The sequence below is a fragment of the Heteronotia binoei genome, chromosome 21, assembly GCF_032191835.1.
Source record: "Heteronotia binoei isolate CCM8104 ecotype False Entrance Well chromosome 21, APGP_CSIRO_Hbin_v1, whole genome shotgun sequence".
Lineage (NCBI taxonomy): Eukaryota > Metazoa > Chordata > Lepidosauria > Squamata > Gekkonidae > Heteronotia > Heteronotia binoei.
The window spans coordinates 28341841-28357909 of NC_083243.1; the positions used below are offsets into that span (position 1 = coordinate 28341841).

At 45.3% G+C, this 16069-nt stretch overlaps 2 protein-coding genes across 3 annotated transcripts in view; both read right to left on the reverse strand.

Moving 5' to 3' along the window:
- Positions 1 to 16069, reverse strand: part of WDR20 (WD repeat domain 20) — a 505375-nt gene that overhangs the window by 307393 nt on the left and 181913 nt on the right. The gene's annotated exons all lie outside the window — the stretch shown is intronic.
- The window catches only part of TECPR2 (tectonin beta-propeller repeat containing 2), an 83064-nt gene that overhangs the window by 10484 nt on the left and 56511 nt on the right, over positions 1 to 16069 (reverse strand). For both annotated transcript variants that reach the window (XM_060262882.1, XM_060262883.1), the window contains exon 17: positions 14977 to 15125. In XM_060262882.1, coding sequence (XP_060118865.1) covers positions 14977 to 15125 — 149 coding nt within the window. The remainder of the gene's footprint in view (positions 1 to 14976; positions 15126 to 16069) is intronic.

Genomic DNA, 16069 nt, shown 5'->3' on the forward strand with positions numbered 1-16069 from the left:
ATGGTCATAACTGCTGTGACACAACTGTACCCAAGACCCTGAAGAGCTACTGCCAGTATAGCTGGACATTACGGAACTTTTGAGGGGGGAAGGAGGGGTAGGGGGGGAAGAGAGAGAGAACCTGGAAGTCATGGTGACCTCTGGTGACTGACCCCTACTGGGGGCCTAGAAGATATTCAGGGAGGTAGCTGAATAAAGCCTACTCCTGTTTTCCTGACTGCTGGTATTCCAAGAAGGTCTCCCACCCAAGTACATGCCAGAGCCCGCTCTGCTTAGCTTCTGAGATCTGAGGAGATCAGGCTTGCCTGGGCTATCCAAGTCAGGGCAACAATGCTGACTTCAATGGACCAAGGAATTAACTCAGAACAAGGCTGCTTCAAGTACAACAAGAGTTTGTTTTGGAACTATTAATTTCATAGGAAGCCTGCTGAACTGAAAGCAGCATACAGATCCTTCTGTCGTTGTGCTAGACAGCAGAACTCCCAGAGCCAAATATGCTAGACAGGCACATTTTGCTCCTTCTCTGGTGGCATGTCATGATTAGGACAAGAGGCACTTATCTGCAAGTGGCATGAAGGCGGTGTAAAGTTTGGGTGATCAAAGCGTAGGGAGGGTGAGGCCAGCATACAGAGCAGCAAGTGCTCCTCTGTCCCGTGACCCAATAACTTGGGTCCTTACCAAGGACTGCTTCTCTGGCACAGGATGGAGTGGGCTCATCAACGGCATGAGATGCAGACGAGCATGAAACAAGGAAGAAACATCTCAGCCGTAAAGCAGCAAATGCAAGCCAGCGTGGTGTAGTGGTTAAGAGCTGCAGTTTCTAATCTGGAGGGTTTGATTCCTCACTCTCCTCCACATGAAGCCTGCTGGGGTGACCATGGGCCAGTCCCAATTCTCTCAGAGCTCTCTCAGCCCCACCTAATTCACAAGGTGTCTGTTGTGGGGAGAGGCAAGGGAGATGATTGTAAGCCGTTTTGAGAATCCTTAAGGTAAAGAAAACCAGGGTATAAAAACCAGCTTTTCTTCTAAAATACTTATACCCAAAGAGACTTCTGTGCACAAAGGTCAGCTGTGGCATGTAACCACCAACACTACTCACAAGACGGTGTGAATGCTACAGCGAAAGAAATATTACTTCTCTATCCAAGGGTAGACAGGTTTAGGGGTTTTTCCCACTCTGCTTGCCAATATCTTATGTAGAAACACAGCCTCTTATCAGGTCCTAGCAGACTCGCATGTTAGCTCAACGAAGAACGAACTACAAAGGTAGTTCAGGGGGGCTAATTCTCATATGAACCTGGACTAGGATTTTTTTTTTCACATTTTCCCCTTCTCCTTTTGGGTCACTGTGCGCTTGCTTTACACTGCGAAATTCCCTTGACCTCATGACTCAAAGGGGGTAACTCTTAAGCAACAAATTAAAATAGTGGTGGGCAGGGCCGGCCATGCCACTAGGCAAACTAGGCAATTGCCTAGGATGCCAGCCTTCTGGGGTTGCCAAATTGGGCGCACCCCATGTGACTTGATGATGTTATCAGTGCGGGGGGCGGGGGAACCAGACGTTAGCCCTGCCTAGGGTACTGGACAGTCTAGGGCCAGCCCTGGTGGTGGGAAAAAAGGGTTTCTGGCTATCCAGAGTCAGAGGAGAAAGACATAAGAACATAAGAGAAGCCATGTTGGATCAGGCCAATGACCTATCCAGTCCAACACACTGTGTAACACAGTGGCCAAAACCCCCCCAAGTGCCATCAAGAAGTCCACCAGTGGGACTAGAAGCCCTTCCGCTGCCCCCCGCCCAAGCACAAGAATACAGAGCATCACTGCCCCAGACAGAGAGTTCCAACTATAAGCTGTGACAACATATATTTGCTACCAAAAGGCTTAGTTCATTACCTCAGCTATGCTATTCCCTTGCTCATGAAAGTTTTGTAGCCATGAAGGCAGCTGCCAAAGGGGTAGCAACCAAGGGTGGAATACTAGCAGGAGCTCCTTTGCATATTAGACCACACCCCCTGATGTAGCAAATCCTCCAAAAAAGAGCCTTGTAAGCTCTTGGAGGATTGGCTACATCAGGGGTGTGTGGCCTAATATGCAAAGGAGCTCCTGCTAGAATTCAACCCCCGGTAGCAACATTTGGACTGGGGGGTGGGGAATACACAAGGTCCAGAACGGCTATGCAGCTCGACCTATTTACAGTGAGATAGATCAAGATGTGTAGCCATGTTAATCTTTCTGTGGCAACAGAAAACAGCAAGAGTCCAGTAGCACCTTAAAGATCAAAATTTGTGGCAGGGTGTGAGCTTTGGTGAATCTCTGCTCATTTCTTCAGATACAGGTAGAATGCAAGTCTATCTGCCCTACATATTGGAAAGTGGAGTGATTCCAGATGCCCAATGACATTAGCATGCAAATCACAACAGCAGGTGAATATCAACAGCAGTGTGTGAATGGATTAGGCATGATATGTAGAGGGGTAGTAGGCAGAGAAACCAGCATTGGTAACGAGACAGGAAACTATTGGTCTTGATTGTTCAGGTGGATGCACTGTCTTGAACTTCATTATCAGTTGCAATTCAGCAGACCTCTGCCTAAGACCCCGGAGAACCGCTGCTGAGTAGACAATGGGTAGACTTTGATAGGCCAAGGGCCTGATTCACTACAAGGCAGCTTCATGAATTCGTGTGTATCCAATTCCAGTTTAGGGTTGAGTTTTTGCCGCTTTGATATTGCTCACCTAAATTTTGATCTTAGCTGATTTTAAGGTACATTTTTAAGAACTTCAGTAAGACGATTTTTTGAAAACTGTCTAACAATCTTTTATTTACAAAGTTGGTCGCTCCCTCTTATGACCAAGTGCCAATTGACAGTTTTTAATGATGCAGACAGCAATCTCAACAGAATGCTATTCCGTGTGAGCATGGGGGAGTTTTCCCCTACTGAAGTTCCTTATCTAATCAGTGGCTGATCAGAAAATGCTCATTTCCCCATGTGGCTTAGCTATTAATACCCTAAGAAGCCTGAAGATTTTCTCATTATGATAGGATAGTTGCTCGAATTATTCACGGATCCAAGTGCAATTACAGCATCTAGTTTAGAATGACTCAGTTGCCCAAGTTTCCCATTCCTGTGAGATAACGGTATTTTATCTGCGCTAGGTGATTCCCTCAGTCACTTTACTGGTATCTTAGGAGAACTAAAGTCAATTCTCATTTGGTCTAATCTGTCTAAGTGAATTAGGCATCTTAATGGCAGCTGGGTAATGAGTGAAGACTGCGAAGCCATTGAAAGATAAAATGGTCAGACAACTCAGAATGAGGGAATGTTTTTGCACATATCTTGCAAGGTGAGAATTGCAAAAACCTCCTTAAGGAGAAAATGAGAAAAAGACTCCATAAACTGAGCTGTCGCAAGATCCAGGCTGTGTTCAACTGTTGAACTGAAATTATTTTTTTTTTCAACCTGAGATGAATATGCATCATTTATTTATTTATTAGGTTTATAGCTTGCTCTATCCCCAAAATGGGTTCAGGGTAGCTCACAGTGATTAGAATATAAATAACAGTAATATATAATCAGCCAACTTGCTTTTTCAAGTGCTTTGGCACTGCTTTTCTGCTACCAAAAGGGGGAAATCTTCCAAACAGATGGGGCAAAACATCTAGAGATGCTCATACCTCCTCCACCACTTGTCCCCGCTTTGACTTAAAATTCTCTCTTGCATCCTGCATCTTTCAGTGTGGCTACCAGTTAAACACACAGTACAATAACAGCAGTCAACCACACCAACATAAGAAACACTCAGTTATCTTAACCTCACAGGGTGACCTCTGAAGTCTTGAACACATCCTGATATAAGCATCTCTGAAGGTGGGAATTTTGATGCAAAAGAACAAATACCGCAAATTTACCGAGCACAATAGCCTTAAAAATTCCACAGAGAACCTTCAACGAAAGACCGTGTCATCAGCAAATCATGGCGGCAATACAACAACAGCAAGCTGACTAGCTGTGGAGTGCCATATGCCCACTAGTGCTCCCACTAATTTATGTAACAGGGTTAGAACAGTACACAGAATGGGGTGATGCTACAGAGAAGCGAGCCATCAGAGACTGTTTGCCTCAATACTGCAAGACCAGGCAGCAAAGTGAGCGCTGTGATGGAAATGTCACTTGAGGAGAGATGGTGCGCCACTGCACCCAAACACTGAACTCTATCCCGCAATCTCGTTTTACAAGCTCCGTTCCTGAACTTCAAAACAGGCAGCCCGAGGAAAAGTTCGCCAGGCAAGTTTGAACACATGATCAGGCAGACACGTGTGCATGCTCTGGAAAACCTGCTGCTCGGCTGCCCTCTATTCTGGTGCGCGGAGGTGCTTTCCTATGCTTTCATTACATTTAAAACACCCACTTTAACATAGAGCACTTTTCTTGAACGAAAGGCATTCTATGACTTTAATTGGCACTCGGTTCACCAGTACTCTGTATTTTAGTGACCACAGACCCAGGGAACAGCTGAAGTCCTGGATGGAGGTGCAAAGCTAAGCAGATTTGGGCCCTGCTAACAAATAACTGTGTGGGAAGCTTCTTGAGAATGCCTGTGCATTAGGCTCTGAGCTGTTCTGTGGAAAAGCAGGATATACATGCAACATATTTGTAATTACAAACTACAAACGCTGAAAAAAAAAGTCTTTATAAAGACAGCTCAACGTTGGTACAAGGACTCAGAAAAACTGTGCTTTCAGAATCTTTATAGCCGTACTTTTCCAAAGTTCTACTAATTGATTTTATCAATATTTGTTTCACTGTTCTTCCAGAAAGTTTGTTAGAATATATGGGATAAAAAGGTGGTGGGGGAGGACTAAGAACCCGGCAAAAATAGGGTGGTAGAAGAAGTGTTGTCTTTTATACCCTGTCTTCTCTATCTTAAGGACTCTTGAAGTGGTTTTACAATTTCTTCTCTTCCTCTCCCAACAACAGGCACCTTGTGAGGCAGGTGGGGCTGAGAGAGTTCTGAGAAAACCCGGACTGGTCCAAGGTCACTCAGAAGGCTTCAGGTAGAGGAGTGGGGAATCAAATCCAGTTCTCCAGATAGACTCCCCTGCTCTTAACTACCACAAAATACACACTGAAAGCAAGCAAAATCAGTCTATCTTGTGTCCAACTGGGGAGCTGAACTGGGGTTTTCCAGAACCAAGTCACATGAATCTATGATGCTGCCTTATACTGAATCAAACCCTTGGCCCATCAAAGTCAGTATTGTCTCCTCAGACTGGCAGTGGCTTTCCAGGGTCTCAGGCAGAGGGCTTTCACATCATCTATTGCCGGATCCTTTCACCTGTAGATGCTGAGGATTGAACCTGGGACCTTCTGAATGCTGGGCACCAAGCCATAGCCCCTCCAACACTCTATGCACATAGAGGTTAAGAAACAAAAGTTTGTCTTTTCACACCATTTGCTTAGGTTCCTGTTCCGGTAGGGAGGGTTAACACAGCAAGTGTTGGTGGGACATTTCATCATCAACACTGCAGAAAGAAATCCCAGCTGCATTTGAGGGAAACAAGCAAGTCCACCATGGCAGCCTGCAAGCTCCAGTTCAGAAATGCAGCCCTGCTGGATTTTGTTTCAAACCTTTATGGGCTGTTTATTCACAGGGGTTTCGAAATTCCGAAAGGTAAAGATCACGAATCCCTGAGCGGTATCATCTGTTCTCTTTTTGGTTTCACTTACGCGAGTCAGCAGAAACCTCTCCCTGCCTCCAACTCATACACCCAAATCTAGGAAGCCGCTGGAAACAGCACCATCCACCCTTTCTGCATAAAGAAAGCAACACACGTTTTACTAAGCATTCTTGCACTTCTCCGTCTTTCAGTCCTGGTCAGCATTCAGATAGGAGGCCACCAAGGAAGTCCAAGGTTGTTAAGCAGAGGCAGGCAATGGCAAACCCACCTCTGAATGCCTCTCGCTTTGAAAACACCGCAACAGTGCCATAAGTCAGCTATGACTCAACAGCAAAAGCAGGGCAGGAAAAGGTCTGGCAGCATAAATTAAAAGTACTTCTAAAAGGCCACAAAGTGTCTTATTATCTTGTTTACTGTTACAACTATGGAAAGTGCTGATTCCAGGAGTTCCATCCTCTGGCACCAAAATGTTTAAAATCTACATAAAACAACCTAATAAATCCCTGGGGGGAGGGGGAGGGAGGAGCAGGAGGAGGAGCGGAAGAAGACAAAGCAGAAGCAGCAGCAGACTGTAGATTTATACCCCGCCCTTCTCTCTGAATCAGTCTCAGAGCAGCTTCCAATCTCCTTTATCTTCTTCCCTCACAACAGACACCCTGTGAGGTGGGTGGGGCTGAGAGGGCTCTCACAGCAGCTGCCCTTTCAAGGATAACTCCTGTGATAGCTATGGCTGACCCAAGGCCATTCCAGAAGGTGCAAGTGGAGGAGTGGGGAATCAGACCCGGTTCTCCCAGATAAGAGTCCGCGCATTTAACCACTACACCAAACTGGTTTATGTATGCAGGAGACAGGTGTTCTCTCTCAGCAAGATTAATAACTAAGTTTTCTGACCCCGTCAACACAGGAAGAGAAAATGAAAAAAAAATCGCTATAAAAAGAATTATCTTTATAAATTTAATAAGCCTGTACTAGGGGAAGCTCATTATAGGCAAGATAAAGGAATCAACAGCAATTATCGAGTGCCCTAATTAAAAAGGAACCAGGAATGAAACATAATAGCCTCACTACCAAACTGTTGAAGCTAACGCTCTCTTCTGCTATATCAGGGCCATAGATCATTTGAACTCCCCAAGTAAGGAAACATCCACAAAAGCTTTTCAGTGCTGCATCCAAAGAACAGGCATTAGTAAATTGTTTCAAAGTGCATTGTTGAGTGTTGTTAGAACCATTCATCAAACATGGGAAGTAATTGAAAGCCACAAGAGATGTTTTATAAGATAAAGTACTAAACACTGTAGAGAATAAATGTAAAGGGACGATTGACATTTTAGATTCTGAAATGCCAGGGCACCAGAGACTTCTAAACGAATACCTGAGCAGCCTTAAAGAAGAGCAACTCCCATGAAGAAAAAGGGGACAGCTCGTTCTTATCTTTGAGAAGCACAGAACAAAGCAAGGGTGCATTTTCACAAGCGACCCGTTCAACACTTGTAGAGCTCCCTGGTCAGTTGTTTTGCTGACCGCTGGTTCACTGCTTGGCAGACAGACAAATTTGACAAAAAACAGGTGATCTGCTTTCAGACAAGAGAATGCAAGGGCTGCCCAGAAAGCAGCAGCAGCAGCAGGAAGAAGAAGATGAAGACGACGACATTGGATTTATATCCTGCTCTCCACTCCAAATCTCAGAGCGGCTTGCAATCTCCTTTATCTTCCTCCCCCACAACAGACACTCTGTGAGGTGGGTGGGGCTGAGAGGACTCTCACAGCAGCTGCTCTTTCAAGGACAACCTCTGCCAGAGCTATGGCTGACCCAAGGCCATTCCAGCAGCTGCAAGTGGAGGAGTGGGGAATCAAACCCCGTTCTCGCAGGTAAGAGTCCGTACACTTAACCACTACACCAAACTGAACAAAATACACTCACCTCTACCAGTATTCTAATGTGCAGTCATTATTTGTTTTTAAAACATGGCAGAACGTGACTGAGGATTAGATTTAGTGGCAGATACAAGGTTTATAGGACAATGCTAAACAATGCTCCAAGTTGTGGAGTCTTGTGAGCAAAAATTCTATTTTGTGAGTTACTGGCACTTAAAGTTGTTAGTAATTTGGATACTGTGTAAATTAGTCTGCTCTGCTAGGACAAAAAACGTGCGAGCCTGAGGCTAAAGAACTGTGAGCTAGCTCGCACTAACTCATCTTAGAGGGAACACTGATGCTGAGAAAACTTTCATGGGAGCAAACCCCTCTGAAGAGACCAGAGAAGGATGGATGCCGCTGTTAAAAGCTGATGAAATCCAAGCCTAGGTTATCTCATTTTAAACTGTAGGGTTTTATGATTTTTGTCCATGCTGACAAGAAGCCATGTTATACCCCAGAATTCCAAAGCATGTTATGCAAGTTGGCCCTACTGAAGAAGAGAACAGAGTAGCTCACAGGCAAGCTATATCACTCTTCTGAGATAATGGCAATTATTCAATCTGACTTGAAGTTCAGACTGTTCTGCCCCACTAGCTACAGAGAGCAGTTCTGAGCCTCAAGGAATCGAAAGGCAGAAAGCTTTAGAACTTTGCTTTTCCTCCCCCCCCCCCCTAGTTTGCTGCTAGAAATACAACTATGTGCTACAGCGGTAGAAAAGAGCAAGAGTCCGCTAGCACCTTAAAGATTAACAGGATGGGAGCTTTTGGAAGCCATTGCTAGTTTCTTCAGATAACGACTTCAGAAAGCTCTACCCTGCCACAAATTTGTGTCAGTCGTTAAAAGGCTACTCCTTGCTCTTTTCTACTGCTACAGACAAAACCCCATCCTGATCTGAAAGTAATATTCTATGACTATGTCATCTTAACTAGAAAGAGCCCACAAATTGCTAATCTGTACTTCACAATTCTCGATATATGGTTTTGTGCTAATATCCGCTGGCCAAAAGCTCGATTTGAATGTTTTTGGGAGGGGGGGCAGTTACTCTTCCAAATTTCCCTTTGTAACAACCTGCACTGGACTTCTCTCAGAGGCTATTATGTAACAGAGATTATTTTTCTGTGTGTGGGGGGGGGGACTTTCTCTGAATTTTGTGGTCTTTGAGAACAGCTAATTAAGGTTTGTATTGTTGGAAATTGGCAAGAGAATAAGAAAGAGAAGAGAGGAAAGAAAGAATGAGGAAGGGGGGGGAGAGCGACCAGAGAACACAAATCTTTCCTGTTTGAAACTGTGGATAGCTAACAAGGGAAAAGAAAGCCAGCTAGTTAGTTTGGGAAAAGGGAATGATTAAAGGTGGAAATGAAATTGATGATAGAAGCGAGACAGTTCTCTCTTATTGTATTTTTATATTCATGCTTGTAATGTTCTTCCTATTTCCACAGCATGAAATAAGCCCTTTCTTGAAGGTAAGTGAGCATTTGAAAGAGGAGAGGCTTAAATTCCCTTTTTTCCTCAAGAACCATCCAGGTATTTATTGCTCCCTGGAACTGCTCTGGCGGGAGAATGAGGGGGTAGGGTTGCCAGATCCAGCTTGGGAAACCCCTGGAGATTTGGAGATGTAGCCTGAGGAGGACAAGGATCTTTGTGGGGTACAAGGCCATAAAGTCTACCCTCCTAGTCTTGCGTTTGAGTAAACAATTAGGGCAAGCGGTGAAGACCGGGCATCCCTTCAGAGATCCATCCTGTCAGGGGCCATGTTCAGCAACTCCCTATTTTCATGGCCTACAACTCCTCCACCACAAAAAAACCCTTAATTCCAGCCCCTCTCTTATCTTTTTGCACCTTCCGTATCAACTTTGAAGTAGAGCTTTACCATTTGAAAAATGCCACAACTGACTAAAAGAAAATATATCTCTGAAAAGTACAGCGCCTTTTTATTGTCATAAACCAATGACGGCACCTCACATGGTACTTCAATTTTTCACACAGTGGAAAGCATGTACTTTTGTGTAAGGCTGCTGCACAGATGCACTCTTTTATATGAGCTGCTGTGTGGTAGGAAGCTGCTCTTCATCCCAATTCATGCACGCTTTTTCTGATGTTGACTGACATAACCTCCAGACAAAATGGTGTCTAATAGACCAACTTGTGGCATAAGCTTTCATGAACCTGAACATACATCGCCAGACACATAGTATGAAACAAGGAACACATCATGCATCTTGGGACGCAGTTTCTAGGTCATGAAAGCTTCTGCTGAGGCAAGTCTGTTAATCACTAGGGTGCTGCAGGACTCTTTGCTGACACGCATCTTCATCCTCGCCTCTCACAACACCTCACTCCATCTAAGAACCTCCCTCCAAAATCATGCTATACCTGCTGATTCAAGAGCTAGATCAGGGTCCAGTAACACCTTAGAAGCAAGATTTTGTCAGATAAGCTTTCATCAGCTTTGACTCTCAAAACCTTATTCCACCACCACCCCTCCCAAACTTTGTTGGGTCTCTTAAGGTGTGTTGTTTTGGGGGTGTTGTTGTTTTGCTGTCAAGACGCAGCTGACTAATGGCTACCCCGGAGAGTTTTCAAGGCAAGAGACATTCAGAGATGGTTTTGCCATTGCCTGCCTCTGCATAATGACCCTGATATTCCTTGGTGGTCCCCTGCCCAAATACTAATGAGGACCAACCCTGCTTAACTTACTTGATTAGAGTAGCCTGGGCTATTCGGTTCAGGGAACCCAAGATGCTACTGAACTAAAATCTAGTTCTTCTACCGTGGACCAACAGGGCTACCCTTCAGGGTTCCCTCTAAGCTGAGTTAGCATGAGCTAGCTCACAGATTTTTAGCCTCCAGCTCACACACTTTTGTCTTAGCTCAGGAAGGATGACTCCGGAGCACAATAATCTATGTAGTAGCTCAGAACTTAATGCCAGTAGCTCATAAAGTAGAATTTTTGTTCATAAGACTCTGCAGCGTAGAGGGAACATTGCTACCCTCTGAAACTGCTTATCTGAAACATTTAGAATCATAGAGTTAGACGGGACCTCCAGAGTCATCTAGTTCAACCCCCTGTACAGTGCAGGAAATGCACAAATACCCACCCCCACCCCCTGTGTCCCCTGCTCCATGCCAAAAGATGGCAAAACAACCCCCAAACCCTCCAGGATCTCTGGCCATAATGGCCTGGAGAAAAAATTGCTGCCTGACACCAAAGTGGTGGTCAGTATTTCCCGGGGAGCGTAAGAAGGGCCATGAGAACTAAGCTCTGATGCCACTCTTCCTGCCCTCCTTCTCATGATCTGCCTAAGTTTACAGAGCATGTGCCAGATTTGAGGAATTTGTGCTGAAGTCTTAGAACATCACAGAATGCTGTGACTAGTACTGGCTTTTGACAAAGCAGAGAACGTGAAATGCAGCTTTACTTAGCTAGCAAACACAATGGGTAAGACAGGTATTATTTCTGGGATCAACTGGAGTCAGAGGAGAACTTCATTTTGTGGGACAGAATGAACAGTGACTGTGTTACTCTAAGTACTGAAAGCCCACCCTCCAATCTGCATCAAGAAGCTTCTGACTTTATTAATCCAGCACCGTGGTATTGTGCATCTGATATATTACTGGATTTTTATATGAGTACTGATGAACACTAAAAATTCTGATATAGTATACATTAAGAGACGACAAAGATTTTCATTTGCGTTGTCAACTTATTATACACAGTTGCTTCATTTCAGTTCTTATACTGTGTGTTCATCTGGGTTTTGTAAGTTCACAGAATTGGTTTTGCACTAGCTGTCTCTCCATTCTACCCACACTGCCTATAGCAGCTTACAAAGCTTCAGAGTAGCTTAAGACAAAATTAATCACAGACACGAAGAAGACGACTGCAGATTTATACCCCGCCCTTCTCTCTGAATCAGTCTCAGAGTGGCTCACAATCTCCTTTATCTTCTTCCCTCACAACAGACACCCTGTGAGGTGGGTGGGGCTAAGAGAGCTCTCACAGAAACTGCCCTTTCAAGGACAACTCTTGCAGGAGCTATGGCTGACCCAAGACTATTTCAGCAGCTGCAAGTGGAGGAGCGGAGAATCAAACCCTGTTCTCCCAGATAAGAGTCCACACACTTAACTACTACACCAAACTGGCATCACCAACTAAGACAGACTAGGCATCTGAGACTGCAAGCCTAAAATGATGCTCTCTGAAAGGGTGGCCAGGGATGGAAGAGGCAAGATGACACAAAGTTACCCAACTCCTCACCCCAGAGCCCATCGACAGCCCTGCTGCCGCCGCTTAAATCTCTCTCAGGACAGTTAAGGTTACTGCCTGGTACTGAGTCAGCTTAGAAAAGGGGACAATTAAATGCCCAACTGCTGCTGTTACCTCTCTAAGGAGCACAGCAGGTGGCAGCTGCCAGTCATGAGATCAACGGTGTTTAGTGAATGACGATGGAAGAGAGTGAGTTACTGCAATCGCGTACAGAATGTACTTTGGTATTTTGTGATGGAGACAGAGCTGGAGAGAGAGAACCAGTTAGTATTGCTGGTGGTGCTATCTATGATTGTGGAATAGGCTTTCAAAAGAAAGGTCTTCGAAGCAGCAGCAGCAGCAGTATTGGAATTCAGACAGCAAGTGTGGGGGGGGGAGGAACCCTTCTGCCTTTTATTATTTGATTTTTTAACTGCTCTCCCCAATGGTCAGGCTCAGGGTGGTTTGCATAACATACACAAGACGACAGATTAAAACCAATATGTAAGAATAAAACATCCGATTCCCTAAAAAGCAGATGGCGTCAAAAATCCCAATGCTGCAGCACCATCTCACTCCCAGTGGTACATGCCGAATACAACATCTTCCTACTCTTTTAATATGTGCAGCAATGGCCTTTTATCCAAGCTGATTTATCATTACGGTTTTATCTCAGCGGTGGTCAACGGTAGCTCTCCAGATGTTTTTTGCCTACAACTCTCATCAGCCCCAGCCATTGGCCATGCTGGCTGGGCTGATGGGAGTTGTAGGCAAAAAATATCTGGAGAGCTACCGTTGGCCACCTGTTTTATCTCATGGTTGACACATTGCTTTGAATGTGTTTTCTTTCTAGAAAAAAGGCTGCAGACTCCCCTAAGATGGCCCAGGCTGGCCAGAGCTTGGAGGTTACGTAGGGCTGGCTCTGGGTTGTATTTGGATGGGAGACCCACCAAAGAAATCCAGAGTTGCTATACAGAGGCAGACAATACCAAACCACCTCTGAATATCTCTTGCCTTGAAAATCCTAAAGGGTCACCGTAAGTTGGCCGTGACTTGCTGATATTTTGCACATCCGCACAGAGTGAACATGCAGTTTTTGAGAGGCCTTGCTTTATATGATGCATCAGAATCTGTTTTGCACCCCTTCCTCAAAAAGTTGCAGATGTGTGTGTGTCAAGATGTGGGGCTTTTACCTGTCATGCAGACCAAGATCATAGACACTCACACCAACGTTCACTCCAATTCTAGAAGGGTATAAGTTTGCTGCAGCCAAACAAACAGGGTACCTTGGGGCATCATAAGGACAAACAGATTAATGTGGTAAAAGCTTTCACCAGCTGCAGCCCACTTCTTCAGTGATGTGTCAGCAGGGCCAGCTCGCCCACTAGACAAACAAGGCAGTTGCCTAGGGCGCCAGGAGGCGGGGCACAGAATGGGGTTCCCCCAGTGCCCAAGACAAACACCTAAATTTGCCTTTGCCCCCTACCGCCCCCTCTGCTCCCCCCACCCCCAGCGATCAGAGAAGCGTGCCGCGGTGAGGATCAGCCCTACCGTTTTTGAGGCAGCCAGCATCTGAGCGTTCTTTGAAGATAGAGCTGGAGGAGGCTTTGCTCCCCCCTCACTTCCGGTTCTGGAAAGGAGGGAGGAGAAGCCTCTTCCAGTGCTCTCTTCAAAGAACGCTCAGATGCCGGCTGCCTTGAAGCCGATAGGGCTGATCCTCATCATGGTGCACTCCTCTAATTGATGGGGGGGGGGGCGCAACAGAGTGCAGCTCTGCGAAGGGAGAGCAGGAGGTGATGGCGGGGGGCAGGGAGCCTGCCTGGGATGCCATGAACCCTAAGGCCGGCACTGTGTGTCAGTCTTCAAGGAAGATATTGCACAATGGATTTAATAAATTTCCTGTACTTTCCCCTCTTAAAAGAAGCTACTGACATTAACAACCTGAAGTACTGGGTTGCACCTTAACTACCACCTACTACTAATCAAACAGTACAGGTCTTTACTGCATTCTCCTCTACCACCTGTTCCGTCTAACCCTTGGAAAATGAATCTCCAGTTTCATGAGACTTACATGGATCAATAGCCACATAGGGCAAGCATGAGGGGAGGAAATCACACTATACTTGTGGAAAAGGTTGTCGCGCAGTGGTAGAGTCTCTGTTAACTTTCCCCCACCTTCTGCTCTCCAGTGAGACCCCATGACTTCCATGGCCATAAATCCATGTGGGGTTCAATGAACCTTAGAATCTACCTTCTTGGGGTCAGAAATAACTACAGGAGTAGAGAGAAGGAAGCTAAGATCCGTGGTTCCTTCTGCCAGTGGTAGCTAGGATCCAACCCACAGCACTAAGCTTTGAACATGTGCACAAAATTTCATCCTGAAACAATGTTCAAGGGAGTTTTTATATTAAACATACTCATAAACAGAATGGCAAATAAGCAAAGTGAACCAGTGATGACCTTTTGCTTACCTTATAACTACATGAAAGAGCAAGGAGAGTTTCCAGACAGTTTCAGATTGGTAACAAAATCTTGTACCTGGAGAGTTTCCCAGTGAAATTCTATTATGGCAGTAGATTGTAATGAAAAGTTTTGAAGAGCAAGAAAGAGAGGAATATACAAGTTGAGGACCTGTGAAGGGGGGATTCCATTGTCCCTGTCCCCCTGCTTTCACTGAGCAATGGAGGCCACTCCCCCAATTTCACACCTGTCAGAGGTGAGAACTTCCCCCATGAAAGCAGAAGGAACAGTCCCTCAAAATGGCAGCCATTTCCCCCAACAAATAAATGTTTTAATTGTTTTTTTTTTGGGGGGGGGGGGGGAGAAGAGATTTTTGTGCAAACCTGCGGGCTGACCCAGGTTTGTACAAACATTTCCCTTCTCTGCACCTGAGCTCAGTGTTTGGATTTAATAATCTGCATATTGACGGTCTGGTTCAGAATCAGATGTTATGCTTCCAAGACACAAAACTGCGTCTTTCTCCACAGCACAATTTTTACCTGCTTTCTTCTTTCCCCTAAAAGAATCGTAGACGTAGCTCTCAATCCTCATGTGTCATCACTTCAGACAAACAGAAGGGATCATCTCTAGCATCTATTCCACAGAGGTGAGTAACTGAGTTAATGATTTTTTTACCTGGACTGGCGGCTCGATCATGATCCACGCAGGCAGCATCAAACTTGGATTCAAAGGCTGAGTACCAACTCGGAAGTATATACCGCCACAACTATCACAGGCCCAGATGTGCTGATTTCCACATGCCAAACCGATCAGCTTCACAGCACCTATTTGCAAAAGGCAAGATATTCAGTAAGACAAAACTTTGATTTTGATTTATGTGCACAGATGATTAAATTGTCACACTTATTTGTCTGCTCCACTGGCTCCACAATAGCAGGGAAGTAACAGAAGGGAATTAAAGGAGGTTGGGAAGAAGAAGAAATGAGATAGCAGAGAGATATACAGCTACTAGCAGAGCTTTGGATTTCTGGGATCCAACACAATGAAGGGCTGAGCAGCATGGCAAAGTGAAGGGAGGGACAACCAAGACAGTGAACACAATGAAGTGGGAAGAACCGAGGTCGAGGTAGAACCACCAGAACCCGGCAGTGCTAATAAATTCCCGGGGAGAACCAGAGAACTGCCAAAGATAAGACCACAAAAGTTTATCCATTAAGAGATAGAAGTTCAGCATATAGGACAACAGAGGTCAACATCTAGAATGGAAAACAAAATTATCTTTTTCTATGTGTGGTTACTAGAGAACCCACCACAGAACTCCAAGGTGGGGGAAGACACTGCCTTGGGTCCTATGACGTCGCAGCTGCTCTGGCACAACAGCTTTTCCGTTTGCAGTAGAGGGAAACAAGACTCCCCCCTTGCAGCTGCAGGCTCCCAGTCTCCCCACACACTATTCCTTCGGTCTACTGATGGAAAGGAGCAGAATTTAAGAAGGAAAACAAGCCCACAGAGAGAGAAGGAGTAACCACCTTCCTCTAGTGCAACTCCTCTTGCACTGCTTAGGATCCAAGCTAAACTACCCCAATAGCTTAAACAAATGTAAGGTATGCCCACGTCACAGAGACAATCTGCTCCTAAAGAGTATATGCTGTTGGCTGTGGCAAATCATGGTGTAATGACAAACAACTCTCTTTCTGGATCTGGAGAAAGCTAGATGCATCCATTGACATACAAGGGCCACTATCCAGAGGACTGCACTCTGCTCCTG